General features: G+C 35.2%; 1 protein-coding gene across 4 annotated transcripts in view; it reads right to left on the reverse strand.

The window, feature by feature from the left end:
* Positions 1-495: 495 nt before the first annotated feature.
* NEK3 (NIMA related kinase 3) overlaps positions 496-27786 on the reverse strand; it is a 30682-nt gene continuing 3391 nt past the window's right edge. For all 4 annotated transcript variants that reach the window (XM_074217204.1, XM_074217205.1, XM_074217203.1 and 1 more), the window contains exons 3-16: positions 26890-26983; positions 26693-26790; positions 25156-25239; positions 21067-21134; positions 20888-20974; positions 18783-18837; positions 15829-16029; positions 15578-15647; positions 11200-11246; positions 8567-8669; positions 7250-7393; positions 5751-5885; positions 1533-1656; positions 496-1093 (exon numbers count right to left, since the gene is read on the reverse strand). In XM_074217204.1, the coding sequence (XP_074073305.1) occupies positions 1009-1093; positions 1533-1656; positions 5751-5885; positions 7250-7393; positions 8567-8669; positions 11200-11246; positions 15578-15647; positions 15829-16029; positions 18783-18837; positions 20888-20974; positions 21067-21134; positions 25156-25239; positions 26693-26790; positions 26890-26983 (1395 nt within the window). In that variant the 3' untranslated portion in view covers positions 496-1008. The remainder of the gene's footprint in view (positions 1094-1532; positions 1657-5750; positions 5886-7249; positions 7394-8566; positions 8670-11199; positions 11247-15577; positions 15648-15828; positions 16030-18782; positions 18838-20887; positions 20975-21066; positions 21135-25155; positions 25240-26692; positions 26791-26889; positions 26984-27786) is intronic.

Consider the following 27786-nt stretch of genomic DNA (forward strand, 5'->3'; position numbering starts at 1 on the left):
ATTTCTATTGAGACCTTAACATTTTTATGAATTCATTTTCAAAATGACCTCATATTAAGCAAAACTGTAATTATTATTAAGAGTGATAATTACATTGGACTCTGGTGGCTTCTCTATTCATGTCACACTGCTTGCTAAGCAATAATCAATGAATCAAAATTTTTGTGAACCCTAGGGAGAGCAGGCCACCTGAGCAATTCAAAGCAAACATCTATCTTGGGCTCACCCCATACCAGAAATAACTTGTAATATATTAAAAAAAAAGAGTTCCTGCCTTCAAACAGCTTACATTCTATCAAAGAATACTGTAGTCCGAAAATTTTCTCTCATTTAAAAAAAAAAAGAAAATTATCTCTTTTTTCTCTGGAACTGACAGTAACAGAGATTGATTTTTCCTCTCAAGGATTTGTCCTTCCTTATTCAGTTTCATTGGTGATACTCCTATCCCATTCTTGTCACTTATATCTGACCTCTGATGTGATCTAGACATTCATCCCATCCTCATCTTCCTATTTCTCATCTCATTCTTACCTTCCTTTTTCTGTTCCATCCTCACTGGTTCTTTTGCCAACTAGTGGGAAAAAACCCCTACTACTTAAGAACACCACTAAAAAATCCTATTACACATAATTGGAAGTATAAATACATTATGTCAAAATCTTTTTAATAAGCAGCAACAACCATCTCCCCTACTAGAGTATTTTAGGATTAAAAGTACATTAAATATAGAAAAAAGAAATCTCAAGATGTTTTCTCAGGATGGCACCACTTCCCTTTCTGACATATAAAGAAAACAATTTACATGATGCTGTTCCAATTAGAGGATTAATACAGAACTAACATCTACTTCAAAAACCCACTGGGGTTATAGATGTGTTTTCTGGTGATAATCATTAAACCCCTCATCTTTAATAGTCCTTTATCTATTCTGTTGCCAAAGTAAATTTACACAGTGTTGATTAATTTAACAATTCTTCTCAATGTGCTTAAGAAACATTTCTTTAGGACTTATTCATGACCCACACACTTTAATTCAGCTCTCCTCTTCAATTCAGATACCCAGTCTGGGTCATCATCTTCTTCTTCAAAATCCCTACATATGAGAAATGAAAACATAAATTCCTCATCACAGGTACACAAATATTTGGTGATTTAATACAAAGTAACACAAGCACTAAAAAAAAAGTTTTATTCTCTTCTCTCTTGACCATTAAATTTGTTTTGAGGAGTAAGGGGTGATAGGAAAGCTCTAAAATTCATTTTACTATTTCTATTATAGTTTTTTATTCCTAAATATTTATCATAAAAAAGCAAGGAATAGAAGGTTTGAAAAATTAGATACACAGATCTAAATCAACAATGGGATGAAATTCTATATCTTAACACTGTTTTATTTCTACAGGGCAAAAATATCATGTCTGTATTCCACAAGGGTGAAGAATAATATAAAATCCCCATATCTAATGTGAAACTATCATATAATCCAGTCAAAGAAAATACATGCTAATGAAAATTTTTTAAATTGAACATACGTGTCCTCTTCATCTAATCTAGGTTCAAGTCTTTCAGGGTCCAAGATGATATCATAATCTCCATCTATACAATCTGATGTTTCTGTTTCATCAGAAAGAGGTCCTTTCAGGAAATTATCTGAGCCTTCCAAAGATTAAAAGAATAACTTTAAAAAATATTCTTGTTTCATTCACAAACATATGTATATATGCTTATACATTTTATATATATACAATATATATTCCCAACTATACCATAAGATTCGTGAAGACAGAAACCATGTCCTTGACTTCTGTTTCTCCCATATATGCTAAACACATGGTAGGTATTCAAGTAAACACTTAATGGTTGATTGATTAAGGAGTGTTATTTCTCCTCCTCAAGATCAAATACCTCAGGTTTCCAAGACAAAGTTTACAAAGAGCCATTGTTTCCTTTCGGTCCTCTGTGTCCACATTACATTAAAATGAGAAAATAATTGCAGGAATATATGATAACTGCCTATGCATCACACAGAACTTACGATAATATTCCTACTTACTAAATTCTTTCAACTAAGAATTTTTAAAAAGCATTTTAATATGGGTTTCTTTGTTTAAAAGATAAAAATGATCAAGTAGAATACAATTCAATTCCCTTTCTTAAATTATATAATATAGGTATGGGACCAGGAATTAAAAAACTCAGTCTTGACTGCCAGTTCAAGTTTTCTTACCTTGGGATAATAAAAAATCCAGTCTGATAAGAGGCAAATCCTATTATAAATAATACAACAAAGAGTTGCTATGTCATTACCCACTCTAACATGGAACTTTATATAACAACCACCTTGTTTGGACTCTGTCCAAGGAGGTTTAATTACTGGAAATAATAGGGAATAAAATCCTTTCTCGTAACATCATCTCACTTATGGAATCGACAATTTACAGAATCTTGAAGATCATTTAGTCTAACCCCCCCCCCCATTTTACCTTAAAAATAAGGAAACAAGTTAAGTGACTTGTTCACAATCATCAGTCAAGTGGTAGCTTGTGGGGCTCAGATCTGACTACTTATCAAGGGTTGACAATTTTTTTAATTTGATCTCTGCCTTAGGGCTTCAATCTCTATACTTTATCCATGAACCATGATCTCCAATCCCTCAAACCCTCAGTTCTTTTCCAGGCTATCTCCCTTGTTTTAGTAACTCCAATTCCCCATTTTGATCTAATGATGAGCCAGTTCAACTCAACCCTATCCTAGTCTTTATCCTTATCTTAATGAAGAACCTGCCCTGCCAGATTTCAGTCTTGGATTACTTCCTCCATCTGCCGCTCATGTGTTGTTGAAGGAAGTAAGAGAAAATTCTGAAACTGTGTTGATTAGGTCCCCAACAAATTTATGTTACAAAATGTCTACTGGGTTCTCAATGCATCAAGGCAATCTCAATGGATTCACTGTCCAACTCTTCAAAGCAGCTCTTCTAAACCAAAATTCTAATGGTTCCCTCTCCCCCAAACCTTTCAACTGAGGACCTTGCCTCAAATTTCATTGAAAAAACTGAGACTATTTGTTGCAAGTTTCTCCCCTCTTATCCCACATCATTCATGTGCCAGCCTACAGCTACTATCTTCTCCTTCACTCCTGATTCACAAGGTAGCCCTTCTCTTCACCAAGATAAATCCTTCCACTTGTACAATTGATACAATTCCACCTCCAGAAACTTGTCTCCTTATCATCCCCATTTATCATCTCTATCCCTCTATCATTGTTCCCTCTATCATCTGTCATTTAGCTCTAATCTGTCCCTGTCTACTGACTATTCCCCTATTGCCTTCAAACATCACAGGATATAAAATAGACCCTCATAAATCCTCAACATTTCCATATATGATTAGCAAGATGCAGCAGAAAGAGCTAGAAAGAGAAATCCAATTCAAAGTAACTTCAGACAATATAAAATACTTGGGAGTCTATCTGTCAAGGCAGACTCAGAAACTTTTTGAAAACAATTACAAAACACTTCTCACACAATAAAATCAGATTTAAATAACGACAAATATCAATTGCTCATGGATAGGCCGAGCAAATATAATAAAAATGACAATTCTACCAAAACTAAACTACCTATTTAGTGCCCTACCAATCAAAATTCCAAAAAATTAATGAGTTAGAAAAAGTTGTAAGTAAATTCATATGGAGAAATAAAAAGTAGAGAATCTCCAGGGATTTAATGGGGAAAAAAGTGCAGAAGAAGGGGGCTTAGCCCTACCAGATCTAAAATTATATTATAAAGCATCAGTCATCAAAACTGTCTGGTATTGGCTAAGAAATAGAGTGGTGGATCAGTGGAATAGACTAGGTGCAATAGCAGGAAATGATTATAGTCATCTGCTGTTTGATAAACTCAAAGAGTCAGCTATTGAGATAAAAAAATTGGAAGTTAGTATGGCAGAAACTTGGATTAGACCAACACCTCACACCCTATACCAAGATAAAATCAAAATGGATACAGGATCTAGACACAAAAAACAGTATTATAAGCAAGCTAGGAGATCAAGGAATAGTTTACCTGTTAAATCTATGGAAAGGGAAGCAGTTTATAACCAAGGAAGAGATGGAGAACACCATTAAAAATAAACTAGACAATTTTGATTATATTAAATTAAAAAACTTTTGCGCACACAAAAGCACTGTAACCAAGATCAAAAGAAATGTCGCAAATTGGGAAACAATTTTTATGACTAGTATTTCTGACAAAGGACTCATTTCTAAAATATACAGAGAACTAAGTCAAATTTTTTTTAAAAAAGACAAGTCATTCCCCAATTGACAAATGGTCAAAGGATATGCAAAGGTGATTTACAAATGAGGAAATTGAAATGATCCATAGTCATGAAAAATTGCTCTAAATCACTAATTATTAGAGAAATGAAATTAAAACCTCTCAGACTGACCAATATGACCAGAAAGGATAATGATCAATGTTGGCAGGGATGCTGGAAATCTGGGACACTAATACATTGTTGGTGGAGCTGTGAACTCATCCAACCTTTCTGGAGAGCAATATAGAATTATGCCCAAAAGAATAAACATATGCATACCCTTTGATCCAGCAATACCACTACTGGATCTATACCCTGAAGAGATTATGAAAAAGGGTAAAAACATCACCTGTACAAAAAAATAGTAATAGTAGCCCTGTTTGTGGTGGCAAAGAATTGGAAATTGAGGGGATGTCATCAATTGAGGAATGGCTTAACAAACTGTGGTATATGTATGTCATGGAACACTACTGTTCTATGAGAAACCAGGAGGGATGGGAATTCAGGGAAGCCTGGAAGGATTTGCATGAACTGATGTTGAGCGAGATGAGCAGAACCAGAAGAACATTGTATACCCTAACAGCAACGTGGGAGTGATGATCAACATTAATGGACTTGTTCATACCAACAGGGCAACAATCAGGCACAATTTTGGGATATCTGTGATAGAGAATTAGAGAATACCATCTGTATCCAGAGAAAGAATTGTGGAGTTTGAACAAAGACCAAAGACTTTTACCTTTTAATTTTAAAAAATGGTATCTTATTATATAATTCTGCTATATCTCATACTTTATGTTTCTTCCTTAAGAATATGATTTCTCTCTCATCAACATCAAATTATATCATGGAAACATTGTAAAGACTAGAAGACTGCCTTCCATAGGGGGTGGGGGAGGGAAGTAAGATTAGGGGAAAAAATGGTAAAATTCAAAATAAAATCTTTCAAAAAAATTGTTACCCTCATAAATCTCTTGCCTTAAGGCCCCTTGTCTCCTGTGACACTGTCTCCATCTTAGTGCAGGCCCTCACTCTTGGACCACTAAAGCTTACTGGTTGGTCTCTCTGCCTCAAGTCTCCCATCTAGTCTATCCTCTCCTCAGCTTCGAAATCAATTTTCCCTAAAACTCAGCTAACTGAAGCCCTTCCCCCTTTTAATTAACTTCAGGGACTCCCTATTATATCCAACCAAATTTTTATATGTTATAATAAGAGGGAATATCATATATATTATGATTCGCTTAATCAAATAAGCAAAGTAGCTAATAAAATAAATGTAAATCTATAATGATTTTCCAGAAAATCCTATAATTTCTTATTGCATTTTTAACAAGAATAGAACAATAGTTCCTGGATATCTTAAAATAATTTAAAAATTCTAACATTTAATTTCTAAGCATTTATGCGAGTATATGAAGAATAATCATTAGTTACCTGATTTATATATTGTATATGTCTGAAATGCCAAGCTAAGGTCAGCATTCTTAAGGATATTCAACAACGTTTCTGGAGATTCCTTGAGCCATTGCTTCCTGGTATTATTTTCACTATACTTTATTACAGAACCACCTAATTAGAACATAATCAAAGGATTGATATGCATTAAAACAACAATCTGACATGGAACAGAAAATGCATCTTTCAAATCATATCTCAAAACCAAGAAGAGCACTGTTTACTTGTTACTTTTAAGAACTTATTCCATCTTCATGAGTCTTATCCATACACTGACATCAGAAAAGCAGGTTACCAAAACATTCTTAGAAAGTTCTACATAAAAATGGTTAATTTCAATTATACTAAATTGAAAAAGTTTGCATGAATAAAACTAGAAGGAAATAGAAAATGGGGAAAATTTTACAGCAAGTTTCTTTGATAAAGACTTCATTTCTCAAATATATAGGTAATTAGATCCAAGTCAGTCTCCAAATGATACATGTTCAAAAAATATGAACAGGTAGTTTTCAGAAGAAATCAAAGCTAAGAATAGTCATGTGAAAAAATTGCTCTAAATTACTATTAGAGGAATGCAAATTAAAACAATTGAGATACTGCTTCACACCTCTCAGATTAGCTAATGTGATAGAAAAAGAAAATGACAAATGTTGGAAGGGATGAGGGAAAATAGGTACACTAAATCTACTGTTGGTGGATTTGTGAACTGATCCAACCATTCTGGAGAGCATAAAACTGTGCAAACCCTTTGACCCAGAAATGACATTACTAAGTCTATACCCTCAAAGATAAGTTTTATAAAAAAAAGGAAAAGATTCTGTATATACAAAAATATTTATAGCAGCTCTATTTGTGGAGGAAAGGAATTGGAAATTGAGGGAATATCCATTAATTAGGGAATGGCTGAATAATTGTGGTTTATGATTGTGATAGAATTCTATTATGTCATAGGAAATAAGGTACAGGATGATTTCAGAAAACCATGGAGAGACTTACATGACCTGATGCAAAATGAAGTGAGCAGAACCAAGCAAACAGTGCCCACAGAAACAGCAACATTATACAATGATCAATGACTTAGCTTGTCCTAGCAATGCAATGATTTACAACAATTCTGAAGGATTCACAGTGAAAAGAAAGGATGGAGTCTGAATTCGGATCAATGCATATATTTTTTATTTTCTTGTGGTTTGTTTTGGTCTGTGTTTTCTTTCACAACATGACTAATATGCCGATATGTTTTAAATGACATGTATGTATAACATGTCGAATTGCTTGCCATTTCAGGAAGGGTAAAAGAAAGGAAGAAAGGGAGAGAATTTGGAACTCAAAAATTAATTTTTAAAATTAATATAAAGTAACTTTTACATGTAATTGGGAAAATATTTTTGAATTAAAAATTTTCAATTTTTTAAAAATTTCATTAAATTTAAATAAAAAAATAATAAAATTAGTCACACTTAATCTTATTTACATACCTCTATCCTCTTCTGATGTTAAACTGGAGGAAAGAATGGATGCTTTTTCCAGGGCATTTACAGCTGTATTAGATATGTTTTTCTCCCACTGCCGTCTCTGAGGGCTTGGTGAGTTATCTTTCCTCAGATGGACTGATTTGTTTTCTTATTTAAAGGATAAAAGGAGGAATATTAGTGTTCTTTTTAAACATTTAGTCAACTAATATAGCACATTAAAAACACTTTGATAAGTTGTCTCCCTCAAATAAGCAGAGCAAGAATTTCTGACCTCTCAGAGCTAAAGAAAATAAAAAAATAGGGTACTAAGTAAAGTGTTTAAAATATTTTTACAGTATACATATTTATCAGTAGTTTGATTAATGTTATGTAAGAAATGTTATAACATGTAGTTATGTTATTTAAGCCCAAAGAAAGCTTATCAAATAAGTGTTTTATGTTGAGCTTGACAAAATGTGGGCAGTCTATAAATTGGAAAAATATGAAAAAAATATATCAGAAGAGCATTCAGGAGATTATCATTATTCTGAAATTATGTGAAAGTATTGCTATTTCATATTTGAAACAAATATAGAAAAGATTATATTATTTGCTCCAGATCACATGGATCACAAAAGAATCAAGACTTCTAATTCAAATTCATTGGTTTTAATTTGGAAACATCTTTTAAAACATAAATTAAAAATACATATGTATTGATATACAAATATAATAAATTAATAATATATTTATATGTATTTGTATGTTTATATGAAATATATTTAACATCTATTCATACAGATTATGGATACAAAATATATAACTATACAGCTATAGGAGGCACAGCGGATAGAGCACTGGCCTTGGAGTCAGGAACTGACAGGAATTCGAATCCAGCCTCAGACACTTGACACTAGCTATGTAACCTTGGGCAAGTCACTTCACCCTGACTGCCTTGCATCCAGGGCCATCTCCAATCATCCTGACTCCTATCTGGCCACTGGACCCAGATGGCTCTGGAGGGGAAATTGAGGCTGTATAGCCCTCCTCATTCAAATCCAGTTCACATGCATCTTGTGGCATCAATCTACTTGGTGTTATGGTCTTCTTCAGGAAAGAAGAACAAACATCCATCCACATAAATATATATAAATATACAGATATAGATTAGATATAGATATAGATATAAAAATATTACTGGAAAGACTATAAAAGTCTGCTTGCTCGGTTGTCCTGGAAAGATATTATGTGGCCATTTCCTCTAGATTTCTGCCTCCCCTCCCCTAAGGAGAAAGACTATAATAATTATAGAATTAGAGCATTAGAACTTTAATAATTTACCTTTATCTTCATTGCTTATTCGCTTCAATGCATTTTCAGTCAAATTTTTATTAATGTTCTCTAAGTCAGCATGGCTGCACTTTTTACCTTGTTCTTCTCCTTGCTTTCAAAAAAATGAAAAACACAGGTGGTACATAAAAAAAAATTTTTAAATACAAAATCATGAACCTTTTAAGTCCACTCTGTCAAGTCTTACCTAAAGTATAGATCCATATACTTGAAGCTCATATGCTGAGGAACTTACTAACTTATAACCAAACCCAATACATCATTTGAAAGAAACTGAAAGTTTTCCTTCATATCAAACCAAAATGTACTCCCATGTAACTTCTAACCATTGGTCCTAGTTCTGCCCTCTGAGAACAAGTCTCTCTCTAACTCTCTTCTACATTTTAATGTACAAAAGTGATTGACAACTCTCAAGATCAACCCAAGACTCACCCAATATTCATTTAACATTAGATTCCTCGAGTCCCTTCACCATTCACTCATGTTCCAGAGTGTCAATACTGGTCCTCGAATCCAAAATGAACCCAACATTCCAGAGAGGAGGTGTCCTTTCTGACCCCCCATGCTGGGAAGAACAGATCCAGTTCTCCTGAACTTCCCCTACAGGGTCCCAGAATGCCCTCCCAGATTTTTACCTACCACAACAACCTCTCCCCCTAGATTCCCCAAGAACCTCCACTTTAAGAGGAAGGTCAACATGTCTTCATTCCCCTCCAGCCTGCACCTGAGACTCCACTTTTCTGTCTTGGCTTCCATATCAGACACATTCATCTCTTCACCTTCCCTTTCCCTTTCCCCATCAATGTTTTTCAAACTCTTTTTAAGTGTTGTCTTCCTCCATTAAATGTAAGCTTCCTGAGGGTAGGGACTGTTTATAGTTAAACAATTAATCAATAAACATTTATTAATAAATAAATATTTATTAATTGTATACTATGTATTAGGCACTGCACTAAAACAAGGAAAAACAAAGATGAAAATGAACTAGTCCTTACCTTCATGGCGCTTATGTTCTATTAGAAGAGATAATCTATATAATTATATGCAAAATAAATGCAAAATGATTGGGAATGGGCAACAACAGGTGGGTAGCTCTAGAAAGGTTTCATGCAGAAGGTGCTTGAAGTGAGTTTTGAAGGAAATGGATCTCAAGAGGCCATATGACACCAGGGGAGGTTCCTGAGCAGGTGAGATCTGGGAAGGGTAAGGCAGAATCGAATGGAACTTTCAAGATCCTTGTTGCAAACCATGCAGCTATGCTGGGAGGAAATCTGTATAAAGTGAAGGATTTGGAAATCCAGTGTTTTTATATTCTGACTCAGATCTTGCTAGCTGGGAAAGTGAACCTAAGCAAACTGATTACCCTATTTAGGCTTCAGTTTCTTAATCTGTAAAATGAAGAGGATGGACTAAATCACCTCTGAGGTTTTACAGCTCTAAAATCTATGATCCTATGTTAATGTACTTTCTATCCCTTGTGGGCTAAGAACTATCTAATGGGAGAATTCTTGACAAATAGCAAAAAGAAAAAAATAAGATCATAAAAGATAATTTAATAATTCAAAAAAATTCAATTACATCAGTTTAAAAAGTTTTTACATGAGCAACATCAATGCATTTAGCCTAAGGGGAGCTTTCTGTGCTACTGTTCTCAGACAATACTAACTGCCCTTGCCTTCTTTTTTTTCCCAACTACCACCCCAACTGCCCTCTAAACAACTCTTCCCTGACTCAAGCCCCAGTTTCTAGGGTATTTAGGAAATGAGAATAGAGAACTCTTCCTAGATTAGCATCAGACTCTCACATATGAATGACATACTTTTTTCCATGGGACTGGACCTGTGGTCAACACTGCAGATTTGGAGGTTAGGATTAGATCAGGAAAAATTCTTATATGCTGGGTTAGGGAGTTTATTCAGTTGACAATGGAGAATTGCTGTTGGGTTTTTTAGCTGAGGAATCTCTGTTAAAAAATATTCTTAAGTAGAAACCAGCAGTGCTTCACAGGGTAAAATGGAAGGCAGAGAGCTGGAGACAACCCAGGGACTAGTTCAGATGTATTTCTTTTATGGATTCAAATCTCATATCCCAAAGAAATAAGCTGTTTGAGGGAAGAGGGGACATCATTTTTCTTTTGTTGTGACCAGCAAACAAGGCTGGGTAGAGTAGTTGTTCAGTTATTTTCAGTCATGACCCCATTTGGGATTTTCTTGGCAGAGATATTGAAGTGGTTTGCCATTTTCTTTCCCCAGCTCATTTTTTTTTTGCAAGACAATGGGATTAAGTGGCTTACCCAAGGCCACACAGCTAGGTAATTATTAAGTGTCTGAGGTCGGATTTGAACTCAGGTACTCCTGATTCCAGGGCCGGTGCTCTATCCACTGCACCACCTAACTGCCCCTACCCCAGCTCATTTTACAGAAGAGCAAACCGAAGCAAACAGGGTTAAGTGACTTGTCTGGGGTCACACAGCTAGTAAGTAACTGAGGCCACATTTGAACTACAGAAGATGAGTCTTCTGACTCTAGACCGAGCACTCTATCCACTGGGCCACCTAGCTGCCCCAAGTAGAGAAAAGGTACCTATTCAACAAACACTTGCTTATTGGATTTTAAGGTACTTACCATAGTAACTGCCTCATTTCCTGAGAGTATATTTCTTCCAGCAGTGCCTGAGAGAGAAAAAGAAACTATGCATTCAAGTATTCATGTCACTCAATGTCTATTTCCATTTTTATAAAGTCTTAAAAGGAAGTTAAACCATTAGCTGGAAGAAGAGGTGCAAAGTTTTAACCTCCCCAACAACTTAGTTGGTTTTTTTTTTTTTTTTTAGTTTTTGCAAGGCAATGGGGTTAAGTGGCTTGTCCAAGGCCACACAGCTAGGTAATTATCAAGTGTCTGAGGCTGGATTTGAACTCAGGTACTCCTGACTCCAAGGCCAGTGCTCTATCCACTGTGCCACCTAGCCACCCACAACTTAGATTTTTAAAGGAAAATTCTGATCTTGTGTTACCACATACCTTTCTATTCAGCAGATGATCAGTTGCAAATCTGATCATTATGGTGTCAAAGTGGGTACAACTATTTCTCTCTGTGGAGAAACCAGTAGGAGCTAAAATAACATTGAAGCCAGATGTTCCCTGGTGCCTTTTCACATTCCTTACATTAAGTGGGTTATCAAAGTCCTAATGTATGTATAATTAGACTAGAAAAAAAAGCAGTAGCTAATAAGTGAACTCTTTCAATAATCTAATCTTTTTTTTTCCCCAACTATTGAGTATTACTCTTGTTTCTCATGGGAAATAACCAGAGATTTTTCCAAATTTACTTGAAACATTCAAAGAAAATATGATCCAAAATGGGGAGACTAATTTATTTCATCAAGTCCTTAAAAGTGTCTACAATAAACTGTCATGACCAATCTTGACCATGGAGAAGAGAGGAGGAAATGAAGCTCCCTCCTTTTAGCTGGAGAAATGAGGAAATTAAGGTGTGGAATGCAGTCAAACTGGGTCACTATGTTATTGGTTTTGCTTAACTGATTTTCACTGAATGGGTGCATAATACATCCAGAAATGACTAAAGTATAAAAACAAAAGACATCAATAAGGTTTATTTGCTGGTTTTTAAACACCTATAAAGTGCTAAATGAGAACAAACACTGAACTTATTCTAGAGAAACAAAGGTAAGTCAACCTCAAGAGTTAAAAGAGAGCAGCATTTTAAGACTGGAAGGGGTCAAACTTTACAAAAGTTGTACAAAAGCATAACTTTTTTTAGGTGTTTTTTTTTGCAAGGCAAAGTGGGGTGACTTGCCCAAGGTCACACAGCTAGGTAATTATTAAGTGTCTGAGGCCATATTTGAACTCAGGTACTCCTGACTCCAGAGCCAGTGCTCTATCCACTGCAATACCTAGCTGCCCCAACTTTTAAATGAATATGCACTTTTTCAAGCCAGTCTTTGGCTCAGAAAGATCTAGGATCAAATCTTCCCTCAGATACAAACTGATTGGGTGACCCTGGTCAAGTCACTCAAACATCTCACTTGCCCAGAAAATTCTAAGATAAGTTGAAGAGAATGTGATGAACCACATAGATAAATGGAGGTTCCTCACAGTGATGAAATCAAGGACAAGTAACACCCTTCCCCAAACCCCAAAAAAGGAATTTTTCAAAATATAATTCATCTCTATCTCTCAAAATTATTGCTGAAACCTTCTCTGATTCCATCCTTCCTCCCTAATTAATTTTTTTCCTCTTCAATTTTCTCTACATTATACTATTCTATGTACACATTGTAATCCCACTCTACAAAATGAAGATAACTTTCTAGAGAAAGCCAGGATGATTTTGCTCTTGTCATTATATACACAGCATCTATCACAATGCCTTGCACATAGTAAGTGCTTAATGTCAGATTTAATCTTTTGTATTTTATTCAAACATTTTTCTTAATCTGGAAAATGAAGAGGTTGAACTAAATCACCTCTGAGGTCTCTTCCAGCTCTAAGATCTATGATACCATATTTTTTTTTGTTGTTTTTAGGGGTTTTTTTTTAGGTTTTTGCAAGGCAAACAGGGTTAAGTGGCTTGCCCAAGGCCACACAGCTAGGTAATTATTAAGTGTCTGAGACTGGATCTGAACCCAGGTACTCCTGACTCCAGGGCCAGTGCTTTATCTACTGCGCCACCTAGCCGCCCCTGTTTTTAGGGATTTCTGCAAGGCAAATGGGGTTAAGTGGCTTGTCCAAGGCCACACAGCTAGGTAATTATTAAATGTCTGAGACCGGATTTGAACCCAGGTACTCCTGACTCCAGGGCCAGTGCTTTATCCACTGTGCCACCTAGCCACCCCTATGATACCATATTAATGCACTTTCCATCCCTTGTTGGCTAAGAATTGTCTAATGAGAGAATTTTTGACAAAAAAAAAAAAATAAGAAAAGAAAAAAGAAAAGATCATAAAAGATAATTCAATAATTCAAAAAATTCAATTATATCAAGTTGAAAAGTTTTTGCATAAGCAATATCAATGCATATTAGATGATTGAAGTTTGATGTCAATATGTATACTCTGATGGATCTGTGATCTCGTCCCTGTGGGTATTCCCTCTACATGAAAACTGCATCCCAATTCTTCCTCCTTATCCTGTGCATTTGAAGGTAGTTAGGTAGGTCAGTGGATAGAGAACTGTGCTTGCAGGCAGGAAGACCTGAGTTCAAATTGGTTTCCTAATTGTATTAATCCTGAGTAAGTCACCTAACTGATGTCGGTCTGGGTTTCCTTAACTGCAAAATGGTGATCACAACAACGCCTACCTCACAAGGTTGCTACAGGGATAAAATAAGATGTGTATAACATTTTCCAAAAGCCTATCATATGATAGACTTCCTTCTCTCCTTCCTTTTCCTTCCCCTTGTGCATTTTCTGTCTGTAAATCCTCTTTTGAAGCTATTTAATTTCATACATAGCTCTTCTAGCAGTTGACAGTTTCCATGCCTCATTCAAACTGTCCCTGTTATCTCTTGCTCTCGCCCACAAGCAGCACATTCTTTTCTAGGCATATATTTAGTTTCCTTTATTTATGCCAAATCTTATGTGCAAGTCAGCAATGATAACATCCTACTGCTCTGCAGCATGCAACCTTACTCTGGTGTCTTTGCAACCATCCTCAACCTGGGATAGTGTAATATTTCACGATTTACATGGAAAGGCAACGCATATAATAACAACAACTAGATTCACAACAACTATTATTAGTGTAATGAAAATGTTGGACCTAAAAAAACCACAAAAATTTGTGTTCACAGACTATCTCTGTCATTTACTAGATGTGGGACTAAGTGAATCATTTGACCTCTCAATTTTTTATCAGCAAAATGGAGGAATAAATCTGCCCAGAGCATTTTGCCTCAAAGGATTAAGGAGGATTAAATAAAGTCTAGAAAGTATTATATAAATCTTGCAATATCATATCTGTGTTAGTTTTATAAATCACACACATACACATATATCACACACATATATACATTATATATAATATAAAACATACAGAGATATACACAGAGATATATATCATTGGAAGAATGAGTGTTGAAATAATGGGTTTCTGCGTCATCAAGAATCAGCAAACAATTATTAAACACCGACTCTGCCAGTTGCTGTATTTTGTGCTGTGGAAACAAAGTAAAAATAATCCCTGCCCCCGAGATCCTCACATTCTAATGGCAGAGACAACATATGTTGATCAGAACATATGAGATACAGAGTCATCATAAGATAACTTTAAAATGGTTGGCACTATGAGCAGAGGGAATGGGAAAGAGCATCCAGGAGGAGGTAGTAGTGGAGTTGAGTCTTAATGAAAGCCTGAGGGGAAGCTAGGTGGATAGAGGACCAGCCCTGGAGTCAGGAGTACCTGAGTTCAAATTCAGCCTCAGACACTTAATAATTACCTAGCTGTGTGGCCTTGGGCAAGCCACTTAACCCCATTGCCTCGCAAAAACTTAAAAAAAAAAAAAGCCTGAGATTCTAAGTTCAAGGTTGGGGAGTGGGGACAAAGCATTTTAGGCAAGGCAAAGTCACAGAATGAGATACTATCTCTACTGCATCACCCAGCTGTCTCTCTTACCAACAGTTAAATTAATTTTCACTATTCTAGGAAAATTAAATCTTCTAAACTGGGGTGTGTTGTGAAATTTCACCAAGGAATGTAAAATGAAATATGCATCTTAATGTTTTAGAAGTAAAGTTTAAACCTATTCTTTTATAATGGAGTAGGAATAGGGCATCTTAACAATCAACCAAAATGATGTTTAAAAAGTGGTCTAGGAACTATGTGATCCTCAATATCCCCTGCAATCATTTCTTCCACTCAGTCATACACCCATTAAGGGGGCTTATATTAAACTAAGGGTAATTTTGCTGGAAGAAGAAAACATGTAAATTAATCACTACTCCATCAAGGCTTTTTGGGAAACAATAAAATTCCAAAGTTGTTACCCATTTTTCTTGGCGAATCTTTGGACTTCCTGGTTTCCTCTATGATATGTTCACCATACTCTTTGATTATCTGTAAATTGAAACAGGATATTAGAAAATGTGATGTGAATAACTTACCTTCCTTTTAGATCCTGTCATAATGATATCCATTTATCAATTATCTATATGAGTGCCTGAAGCTGGAAAAAGTATAAATGTCAATTTGTCACATTTTAGAAAATCAACTCATGGCCCAGTTAAACATATCTTACCTCTGGTGATAAGCACTTCTGAATAAGTTTTGCTAAACAGCCTCTAGAGAGAATTGTAGTAGCTGAAGGACGATATGTAGGATCTCTCTTAAACATCTGTTTTATCAGATAGTGAAGTTCGTAGGAGTAATGAGATGGGAGGGGATTGTAGGAGCCTTTGCATATCTTGAGGATAAGGTTTTTCCAACTATTGGCCTGAAACTAAAATATTAAAATTAATTTTACCTTATAAATATTTTATTTTTTCCCAATTACAAGCATTTTTATTGCTACATACTAATTATCCTCCATGACATTTTATTTATTTAAAGCAATGGGATTAAGTGACTTGCCCAAGGTCACACACCTAGGCAATTATTATGTGTCCGAGGCTGGTTCTAAACTCAGGTACTTCTGACTCCAGGGCCTGTGCTCTATCCACTGCGTCACCTAGCTGCCCTCCTCCAGAACATTTTAAGCCTATGTGTAATGGGCTAATTTCTCTAAACCTCAGTTTTTTTCAGCTATAAAATGGGGACTAGAAGTGAGGATGGGCCAAAAGTCCATTCCCTGCTTGATAAGATACTTCACAGAAAGAATAATGACTTTTTAAGACCATGTCTTCTAATTAATGATGCCTACAGTTCTAGCATATTTCACCTATATCCTAACCCATTTTTCCTTTATTCTTTTTGATAATGTAAATACATTTATTCATATGCATAAACATATTCATATAGACATATATGTATTTATGTATGGTATGTCTCCTTTCAGGTTTTTAAACCACTATACTAGGAAAATTAAATCTTTTAAAGTGGTGTGTGTTGTGAAATTTCACCAAGGAATGGAGAATGAAATATGCAACTTAATGTTTTAGAAATAAAGTTTAAACCTATTCTTTTTTTTTTTTAAGATTTTAGCAAGGCCATGGAGTTAAGTGGCTTGGCCAAGGCCACACAGCTAGGTAATTATTAAGTGTCCAAGGCCAGATTTGAACTCAGGTACTCCTGACTCCAGGGCCAGTGCTCTATCCACTGCACCACCTAGATGCTCCCAAACCTATTCTTTTTTTAATGGAGTAGGAATAGAGATGAACATCTTGACAATCAACTGAAATGAAGTTTAAAAAAAAATTCCTGGGGCAGCTAGGTGGCACAATAGATAGAGCACCGGCCTTGGCGTCAGGAATACCTGGGTTCAAATCTGACCTCGGATACTTAATAATAATTACCTAGCTGTGTGGCCTTGGGCAAGCCACTTAACCCCATTTGCCTTGAAAAAACCTAAAAAAAGAAATTCCTTAGAAATAGAAATAAAAATAGTTAGGGCCTTTTCTTTGTTTCTATAATCAGTTCTGAACATGAAACAAAATGGAAAAATATGTACTCAACAAATGTAAAATAAGAAAAAAATCTGTTTGAGCTATGAAAGAACAGACTTGCTTTGATTCTGAATTTTATGCTAATCAGTTGCTGTATTTGAATTTGTATGATCTCCAAAGGATCAAGAATGAATTAGGAGAAAATAAAGGCAATAGATCACAAATTTCTTCGTATATGTTCTCTCTTTAAAAAGGTATAACTCATGCTTTGATAGGTTTTTTAATATCATTTAAAAACTAAGTTTGAGAGACCAAAGATATTCATTAAAATTCTGCTGCTAAAATCAAACATATGCTGGAACTTTTACCCTGGGATGATGTTATGGACTCATCACTACAAAAATACATATGGATGAGATGTTTTCCCTCCAATATTAGTGATAAACTTTTCTACAGAATCACTCATACCAATGTCTCAAATAGATAACCCCACATTGGTGTGGTAGGACATTTTAGGGTTCAATTAGTAACAATAAAACATTAATCTTCCTATATGCAATTTTCCTACACACACCCTCCCACTATTCCATTGCCTGTCCAATTCTTAGCCATCCTTCACAATTTTACACAAAAACCTTGCCTTCTCAAAGCATTTTCTCATAATATATATATATATATATATATATATACACATATGCCAATTTTAGCTTCACTATCACACTTTTAGATTTATTATCGTTTCAGGTATATAATTGTAGCATTCTTGCTAGACTATAAATTCTCAGAAAAATAAGAACTATGTGTAGTCTATGGATCCTCCACAGTACCTATCATAGTACCTGGAACATAGGATACATTTGCCAAATGTTTGTTGAAGTAATAAATGAATGACCTAGTATTGTAAGCACTAAAATCTAACCCAGACATCTTGTAATGTTCTCTGAGGACCTTGGGGGCAATTCTTTGAGACTATTTCTAGGAGGTCCCAAACTCAAAACTATTTTAATAATAATACTAAGATACTTTAATATCTAATTCAGTAAATCTTGGTAAATATAACCCATAAAATAGGAGATCCTCATTAATTTTTAAGAGTGCAAAAGGGTCCCAGAGTCCAAAAATAACTGAGAAACATTGGTCTAAATAAAGGTAGGGTAATATTAAAAATTAATCTCTTTTTTGTTACTCTAACAATAAAACCACATCTTTTTGCCTTTCTTTGTATTCCCAGAGTTTAGCACAATGAATGGCACCAGAGTAAATGCTTAATAAATGTTAGTTGACTAACTAGAAATTATAGTAATAAATATGTTTGTAAAATACATTGGAAAGACATAAGAATTATATGAGAAAATTCTTTTTTCGATGTCTTCTCTATCAGAGAAGAGAATAAAAAGATAAAATCTGCCTACTCATAAAAAGATATACTTTTAGAACTGAAAAGGATGATGAAATAAATATTTCCTATTTCTATTCTCTGCTAAACTATCTTTAAGTAAAATTCATAGTTATGAAAATATTTGAAAGTTTTCTCATCTATCCATTTCAAGGAACCAAATTTCCTATTATAACAAAGCATTCCTTAAAACCTAAGCAGAGCAAAGCTCAATTAACAATAGTTTTGAATGTTCTATTTTACAAGAATGCTTACTGGATGTTTGAGTGTACAGAGTTCATACAAAATGCATCCCAAGGACCATATGTCACTGAAACATAAAAAAATTAAATAAAGTCACCAACTGTTCATTTAAATTATGTTTATTCAAATACAAACAGGTTTTTTTTAATCTATCTTTAAGATGGACAGATGCCATACTTACTAAAGACAATTTAACTTTTTTAATTTATGAAATAAAATTTTAATTTTGGAATAAAACAAGCATTTTCATAACATAGTACAATTAAAAAAAGATGACTGCACAAGAAATTTAAATTTAATTGAATATTTGTTAACTGGAGCCATCTAAAACCCCATACTGATTCATGCTTAACTTCAGTCTAGATCCTATCAAGAGGGTCACTTGGGGGTTATTTATCCTAAAGGGGAATATTTGAGAAATTTAAGATTCAAGCAACCTTAAAAATCAGAAGAGATCTTTATGTTCACTTAGTTTCACACAACATCCCAGAAAAGTAGTTAAACACATATATTAGTAGAGAACTCACTAATTTTTAATTTAACAGTAATTCTACTGTTCCTATACTGAGCTTAAATATATGTCCCTTGAACTTCCACTCACTGGTCCTAGTGTTATATGGTCTATATAACAACTCAAAAGAAGTGTACTTTCTCTTGAAAACCTTTCAGATATTTGAGGATTGCTAGCATGCACTTTGGGAACTTCCTCAAGGTTCCAGGTCTTATCTTCTATAGGGTAAAAAGTCTAGTTCCAGCAACCATTTTTTTATATAATGTGGTTTCTAATTTCTAAAGGTCATTTTCCTCTGGAAGAAGGAATAAGTTCTCTTCTTTATTTTTTTAAATTTTAATTTGTGTCAAATGAAGTCTCTTTCTCCACTCCCATCCACACCCATTAAGAAGGCAAGATATAGGGAGTGGCTAGGTGGCGTAGTGGATAGAGCACTGGCCTTGGAGTCAGGAGTACCTGAGTTCAAATCCGACCTCAGACACTTAATAATTACCTAGCCGTGTGGCCTTCGGCAAGCCACTTAACCCATTTGCCTTGCAAAAAACTAAAAAAAAAGGCAAGAAATATAATGCTGATGCAAAAAATATTTCCACATTAACCATGTAGCAAGAAAAAAAAGAAAAAAAAAATATATATATATATGTCTTCCGAATGTGTATGTTCCCTGTCTGGAGTTGGACCACATTTTTCATCATGAATCCTTTGGAACTAACTGTTGTGGATCATTTTATTGAGCAGCGTGTTTCAGAGTTGATCATCATTAGAGTAATGCTATTACTCTGTACATATAACATTCTCCTGGTTTGGCTCACTTTACTTTGAATCCGCTCACATAAGTCTTCCTAGGTTTTTCTGGAACCATCCTCTTTGTCACTTCTTACAAGAATACACACAATCGAATTGTCACAATCCTATATCACAACTTCTTGTTCAGTCATTCCCCAGTTGATGGGCATCCCCTCAGTTTCTAATTTCTTGTGACCACACAAAGAGCTGCTATAAACATTTTTGTACATATGGGTCCTTTCCTTTTTCTTTGATCTCTCTGGGAAACAGACCTCATAGTAGAATTGCCAGATCAAAAAGATATACATCATTTTATAGACCTTTGGATGTAATTTCAAATTGTTCTCCAGAATGCACAATTTTACCACGGTGCATTAGTAGCCTTATTTTTTTCATTTTGTCATTTGTCATTTTCCTTTTCTGTCCTATTACCTGGAAATTTTGGGAGAATTTTGCATCACAGATGATACACAAAGGTTAGCAGACAACACAAAACTTATGACCAAATACTTAACCCAAATTTTACAATAAGGTATGGTAAATAATCTGTAATAGAAAAAGAAAAAATTCACACCTCTTTCCTGGTACAAAGAGAAGGGTCAAAAAATTTTATGTAGATTTTCCAACTCATGGGATCCCTGCATCCTTAAACCTTGCAATGGGGAAGGGATAATGGTATTTACTTTAGATGCAATTTAAAATATAGGTCTGAGGAGGAGTTTATAGGCCTCACCAAGCTGCCAAAAGGGTCGATTACACCAAGAAAGGTGAAGAGATCTAAAAGAGCTTTATCTTTTTGTTAGATGGATGAATCACATACCTTTTATTGTTATAAGGCATATTCTCCCAGATTTCAGGAGGCACATAATATGGTGTTCCCACATAGGTACAAGCATATGCCATAGGCCTGAAGGAACAATGAGAAATAATGTTTATCAGATTGTTACTGAATGGCAGATACTTTGATCACTAAATCTATCAGAGAAGAGAATTACCTACTTAGAGAGAAGTCGGGCAGATCCAAAATCTCCCAATTTTATGTGTCCATTCTGAGTGAGGAAGACATTCTGAATTACAAAAAAAAAGAAAAAAAAAAAAAGAAAATCAGATTATCTCTTTAACAAATATCTTATTGTTTATCATTAGAAAGAAGTCCCCAATCACTGCAAGAAGAGGATCTACTTTTCACTTCCCAGACACCTTGTGACCAAATAGAGTAACAGTAATAATTCTGGGCAGACCAGGGAATTGGGGAGGAATAGACGGATCCTGGCAAGGACTGTGATGTTAGTATAGGTTGGTTGGAAAATGGGAATGTGGCAGTATAAACCTATTTAATATACTTATTAAGTAAGGTTTTTCTGGCAAGACCTACCAGTACTGCTTCAAGTTGAAAAAAACCTGATCTAAGAGATACTATAATTCCCTTAGAGTAAAATGGGGCAGTAACAGCAAGAATAAGGACAATGTCTTGTCCAACTCCACATTTTTGGTATTTCCAAAAATTAATTTCTTAAATTTTTTAATTTTAAGTAGTATAAGAATAGGGGTAGCAAAATGGAGAAAGAACTGGTTAGAATTCAGATGTGACCTTAGGCAAATTACTTAACCTCTTAGTCTCAGTTCTCCCTCCTGTAAAATGAAAACAATAAACCCCACCACCTTATTGTGAAGAATAAATGAGATAACAAGTAACAGGCTTTGAAAATCTTGTAGTTCTTTATAAATGCCAGCTACTACTCCTAGTTAATGGCAAGAAATCTCATTTTTAAAACTCAGGATTTCCTTCACTTTTATATCAAATTCCTCCTGTCAATGTTGGAACTTTTCTATTTTCTTGAATAGGGTACCTAGGTGGCCAGCCCACAAGTCCTGAAGAATCATTTTTCTGAGTTCAAAGCTGACCTCAGACACTTCCTAGCTGTGGGACCCTGGGAAGTCACTTAATCCTGTTTGTCTCAATTTCCACATCTGAAAAATGTGTTGGAGAAGGAACTAGCAAATCATTTCAGTATCTTTGCCAAGAAAACCCCAAACGGATTGAAGAACACAAATAAACAACAACACAGCTAATATGTAGTCAAAATGGGATTTAACTCAAAGTCCAATATTCTTTCCTTTATATGTTCTGAGCTTCTCCTCCACAGTACTGGTATGGTAGGAAACAGATAAAACTGAATAGAGGCTAGTGATCATGATATTATTTGTTCAGACGTTTAGGGGAACCAAACAGAAGTAAGGTAACTGGCTTATCTTAAAAATAGACACAGAAGCAGCTAGGTGGTACAGTGGATAGAGCATTGGTCCTGTAGTCAGGAGGACCTGAATTCAAATCTGGCTTCAGCTTGCTAGCTGTATGACGTCTGAATGAGTCACTTAACCCTGAAGGCCTTGTTAAAAAAAAAAACAAAAAAACAGACACAAGGCAAATTAGAGTCTGTCCAGGAATAAACCAGAAGAAGTTAAAAGGAATAGTTTAGAGGCTAGGTCTTTCTCCCCTATAAATGCTTATGGTTCAGCCAATGTTAGGAAGCAGGGAGGGGACAGTACTCATAAATTTCTTTTTCTTTTTTTTTTTTTGGTGTGCAAGGTAGTGGGGTTAAGTGACTTGCCCAAGGTCACACAGTTAAGGAAGTATTAAGGCCTATTCATATATTTCTAAGCCTATCTGTGGTTCTAGTTTATGAAGCTCAAGGACTCAGGAAGTATACCTCAGCAGACACCTGAAGTGAATGATGAAGTGTAAATGAAAGCATTGATCAAACCCAGCTAGGGATGACTGCCTTTGTTATCTGAGCTTTCTCCTGGTTTCCTATTCCTAGGGAAGGCATGTCCATGGCAACATCAAATGTGTAATAGTTTGTTCCTAGAACATCAGATAAGGGGACTGTAGTAATAAAACACAATGTCAAGTCAGTCAGTTCTTAGGAGTAAAAACTTGCTATAAATCATTTTTCTCAGAAGAATAGGATGGTGGAAAAAGTATGGATTGAGGAGTCAGAACACCTAGATTCTAATTATTTTCATTAGATTGTAAGCTCTTTGGGACAGGGACTGTTTTTTTTACCATTCTTTGTATCCCCAGCAAGTAGTACAGTGCTCAGGCACTTAACGAATTCTTATTAACAGTGACTGGTTCTGATTGTGCCATGTGCTAGCTGTGTGATATGAACTAATCACATAATGTCTCTGTGTAGTGCAATTTCTTCATCTATAAAAAGGAGATATTAATACCTGCCTTGTTGTTGCTATTTGAGGGGGATCAGGGGTTAATTGAGTGGGAGAGCAATGCACACCCAAAATGGGAAAAGGAGGTCATCTCTGAGGTGGGAAAAAATTTACTGAAAGAGGAAAGGACAGATCAATATTTATGCCAAGGGACTGGTTCAATTTTTTTCCTTCCTTCCTTTGTTTTTTTTTCTCCTTCCCTCCCTCCCTCCTTCCTTTCTTCTTTCTTATTTTCTTCCTCCCTTCCTTCCCTGTTTTTCCCCCTCTTTTCCTCCTTTCCATCTCTCCCTTCTTTTTTCCTCTCTTCCTCCTTTCTTTACTTCCATCTTTCCCTCTTTCCTTTCTTCCTTCCTTCTTTACACTTCCCTACCTTTCCCAAGCTGGAAGTACATGGGCCACTCAGAGTCCTGATCTCAATCCAATTGGCGCAGGAACTTTGCCCTGCTCCATTTCTGACCTATGGCTCTTTACCCTCATTAGGTAGCCTAGTGGTCTCCCTGATCTGCAGGGTTCATTATATTAAGCCAAAACTTACAACTCAGAAATCCTTAGCTCCAAGGATCCACCAACCTCAGCCTCCCTTAGAGCTGACAACTTAAGACATGCACCACCAGGCTAGGCTCAATTTACTTTCAATAGGACAAGGTCAAATGGTGTGTACCCTGAGGTCTTTTGTCACATAGCTTGTTGATTGATGTTTAGTCGTTTCTGACTCTTCATGACTTCATTTGGGCTTTTCTTGGCAGAGATACTGAGGTGGTTTGACATATCTTCTCCAACTCATTTTACAGATGAGGAAACTGAGGCAAACAGGGTTGGGTAACCTGTCCAGAGTCACTCAAGCTAGTCAGTATCTGAGGCCAGATTTGAAATCAGGTCTTCCTGACTCCAGGTCCAATACTCCATCCACTGTGCCACCTAGCTACATAAAGGTAAATATCTCTGTTTCTTTTGCTCTTAACCAGGTGACATTCAGAATGTAACTTACCAGGTGATAAATGATTATTTTGGCCTATTATTATAAATATAAATATTTTATGTGTTTACATGCCCTCACAAGCTATTAAGGCTCAGAAAACTATTTGTCCTTACTCTAAACAGATCCAGATTGCTTTTCTTATTTTTCCTGACCTTCATTAATGTTCTTTTTTTTTAAGGTTTTTTTTTTGCAAGGCAGTGGGGTTAAGTAGCTTGCCCAAGGCCACACAGCTAGGTAATTATTAAGTGTCTGAGACCGGATTTGAATCCAGATACTCCTGACTCCAAGACTGGTGCTCTATCCGTTATGCCACCTAGCCGCCCCTTCATTAATGTTCTTATAGAAATAAGAACTACTATGGACTGTTAATATGAAGAAACTATTAATTTGCTACTTTTGATCTACTATCAGCTAGGAAAAAAGTTGATCTTGATAATACTATACATAAAATAAGTCTACAGGCTCTAAACAGGCCCTCATCTATAGAGACTGAGATTTCTGGAAGACTAAAGTCCAGTTAAGACATCTCTTTGTCTCAATTGGGATAACATTACCTAACACTGATGCTTTAAGAATGTAGTACACACAGGGCAGCTAGGTAGTGCAGTAGGCAAGCCACTTAACCCCACTGCCATGCAAAAAAAAATGTAGTATACAAATATAAGTAATAATATTAATGATAATAAACAATAAGTTCTAATAAGTAAATACTCAACTAAAGTGTTTAATCCAAGTTCATCTGTAAGCAGTCAGATATTTGTAAAAAATAAATGACATAAATGATATAAATAAAACAAATGATATAATGTTCCCAAGTTGCCCAAAGAGATGTTTCCAGGGAGAAAAGCATTTAAAAAAAATAGTTAAAAAAATCCACTCACCTTGGACTTTATATCTCTATGTAACATCCTTTTTTTGTGAATGTGATTCAGTCCCAGGCACATCTGTGTAAACCAGTGAAGGATCTGTGAGGAAAAGATATTCAAAATCTGGTTCATGGAGTACCATTTTCTTAAGGATTTTTTTATATCCACATACATATGTTCTAATGTATTTTCAGATCTTGAGCACATTAAAACACAATGAAAATATACATATGAGAAGTAGCACGATGATATAGAGAAGTGACTTCAGAGATAGAAATATATGGCATTCAGATCCACATCTGGCTGTAATCTCTCAAGAAATTCTAAGCAATCAAGGAGGGAGATAAAGGCAGAACAGGTATTGATCTCCATGGATAAGGGGATTTCTTCCACCAATGAAATCAAAGAACTAAACATTACTAACATCATCTCATCATCATCATCATCATCATCTCATCATAATAATCATCTCATCTTCATCATCATCATCATCATCACTATCATCATGGATCATTATTTCAACATTATCATCACCATCTCATCAATATCATCTCTTCACAATGCTCTCATCAACATCATCATCATCATCACCATCATCATCATCATCATCATCATCATTACTATCATCAATACAGGATCACAGTTTTAGATGCTAAAAGGAATCTTATATACTATCTTGTCCAACTCTTCATTTTGGAAGCCCAAGGAGATTAAGAGACTTCCCCAATTCCCATGGTTAATATCAGAAGCAAGATTTCAACACAAACCTCAGGTCTACAAAATCAATGCTTTTTTCCCACTATATCATAATGTTTTGGCAACTCCAAATGTCAGAAAACTAGTTAGTTCATTCATTAAAATATTCAGACATGAAGTAAAAAATTCAAACTCATATGCTGTTATTTTATATTACTATTTTATTTCAAGACTTTTGTCTGTTTTTCTTTCATTCAAACAAAGCCAACTAGTTTTGAGAAAAGTATTTGATATTAGCATTCTCATAAATATAAATCATATTTCAAAACTCTGAAAGCATAAATATAACAAACATAATTTCATTGTTATTTTGGTAATTTAATGATCACTTTCATTACTAGTTTCTTGAGGTTATATTTTTTCATATTAAAAGTCATATCATAAAGTCCATATCATAGTACTCTAGCACACTATACAATAAATAAAAGCATTAATTAAATGCCCACTATGTGTGAGACACTGTCCTTGATGCTTGTTAAAAAAAAAATAAATAAAACACATGATAGGGGCAGCTAGTTGGCGCAGTGTATAGAGCACTGGCCCTGGAGTCAGGAGCAACTGAATTCAAATCCGGCCTCAGACATTTAATAATTACCTAGTTGTGTGCCTTGGGCGAGTCACTTAACCCCATTGTCTTACAAAAAACCCCTCAAAAATCCTAAAACAAACAAAAAAAATTACATGATATAGGACCTCATTGTTCTGGGGGAGCTTACATCTAATCAGTGTGAAAATGCAACATAGAGCTTGACCAAATTAAGTGCAAAAAAGATGTTTAAGAAAGTAGATCTCTTACCGTATCCTCGGGGAATAATTTTCCTCTTTGATGTTTAATCTTTTGCATGAGATCACCTTCATCACAATATTCCATCACAATATACAAGTGTCCATCAGCTTGGATAAATTTAAAATTTGTTAGTTAATTATTCCATAAACAACAACATTCAGAAATGTGGACACTACTTCATAAGAATGAAATAAATTAGTATTTACCTTCAAATGACTCCTTAAAGGCAACAATATTGGGATGTTTCATTTTAGCCAATAGAATGGCTTCCTTCCTAGAGTTCTTTACATCAGAGAGAGACTGTAAAAAGTGATTTTATATTATAATTCTACAAATACATTCACAAAGTATTCAGTAATGATAATTCAGAGTTATAAAGTAAAATAACTGTGTTAAGGGAAGTAATCTAAGTATTGCTCTCCTCTTTTATCTGATAAGGAAATAGAAGCAGAGGAGGGACAAAATGATTCATTATAGTTAGTAAATATCATTGCAAGGATTGGAAACCCAGGTTTCTCAACTCCATAGTCAAGTTCTTTCTCCGAGGACATTGCTCATATGATGCATTTAAATTCTTTAACTAGTTAGAAACCCTGGGCAAACTGAAATGACTTTATACAAATTCAGTCATCTGATCTATTATAAATTTAATATAGTAGGTGCTCAGGGACCTGCATAATATAATTACAATTCACATTTTTATTGAGTTTCATGATATAAAAAGTCCTTTTCATACAAAAGGGACATAAGATAGGTTATACAAATATTATCTCCATTTTACAGGTGGGGACACAAGCTCAGATTAAATGATTTGCCCATGGGGCAACTAGGTGGTGCAGTAAATAGAGCACAGGCCCTTGAGTCAGAAGGTCCTGAATTCAAATGTGACCTCAGACACTTACTAATTACCTAGCTGTGTGACCTTGGGCAAGTCACTTAACTCTATTGCCTTGCAAAAACCTAAAAAAAAAAAACTGATTTGTCCATGGTCACATACCTAGGAAGGGTCAGACCAGGAATTTTAGGGGGTCATAGGTCATAGATCTAGAGCTGGAAGAGACAAGTATACAGCCCTTGTTTCAGACACTTACTAGTGGTGTAAC

Source organism: Macrotis lagotis, chromosome 1 (genome assembly GCF_037893015.1).
Source record: "Macrotis lagotis isolate mMagLag1 chromosome 1, bilby.v1.9.chrom.fasta, whole genome shotgun sequence".
Taxonomy (NCBI): Eukaryota; Metazoa; Chordata; class Mammalia; order Peramelemorphia; family Peramelidae; genus Macrotis; species Macrotis lagotis.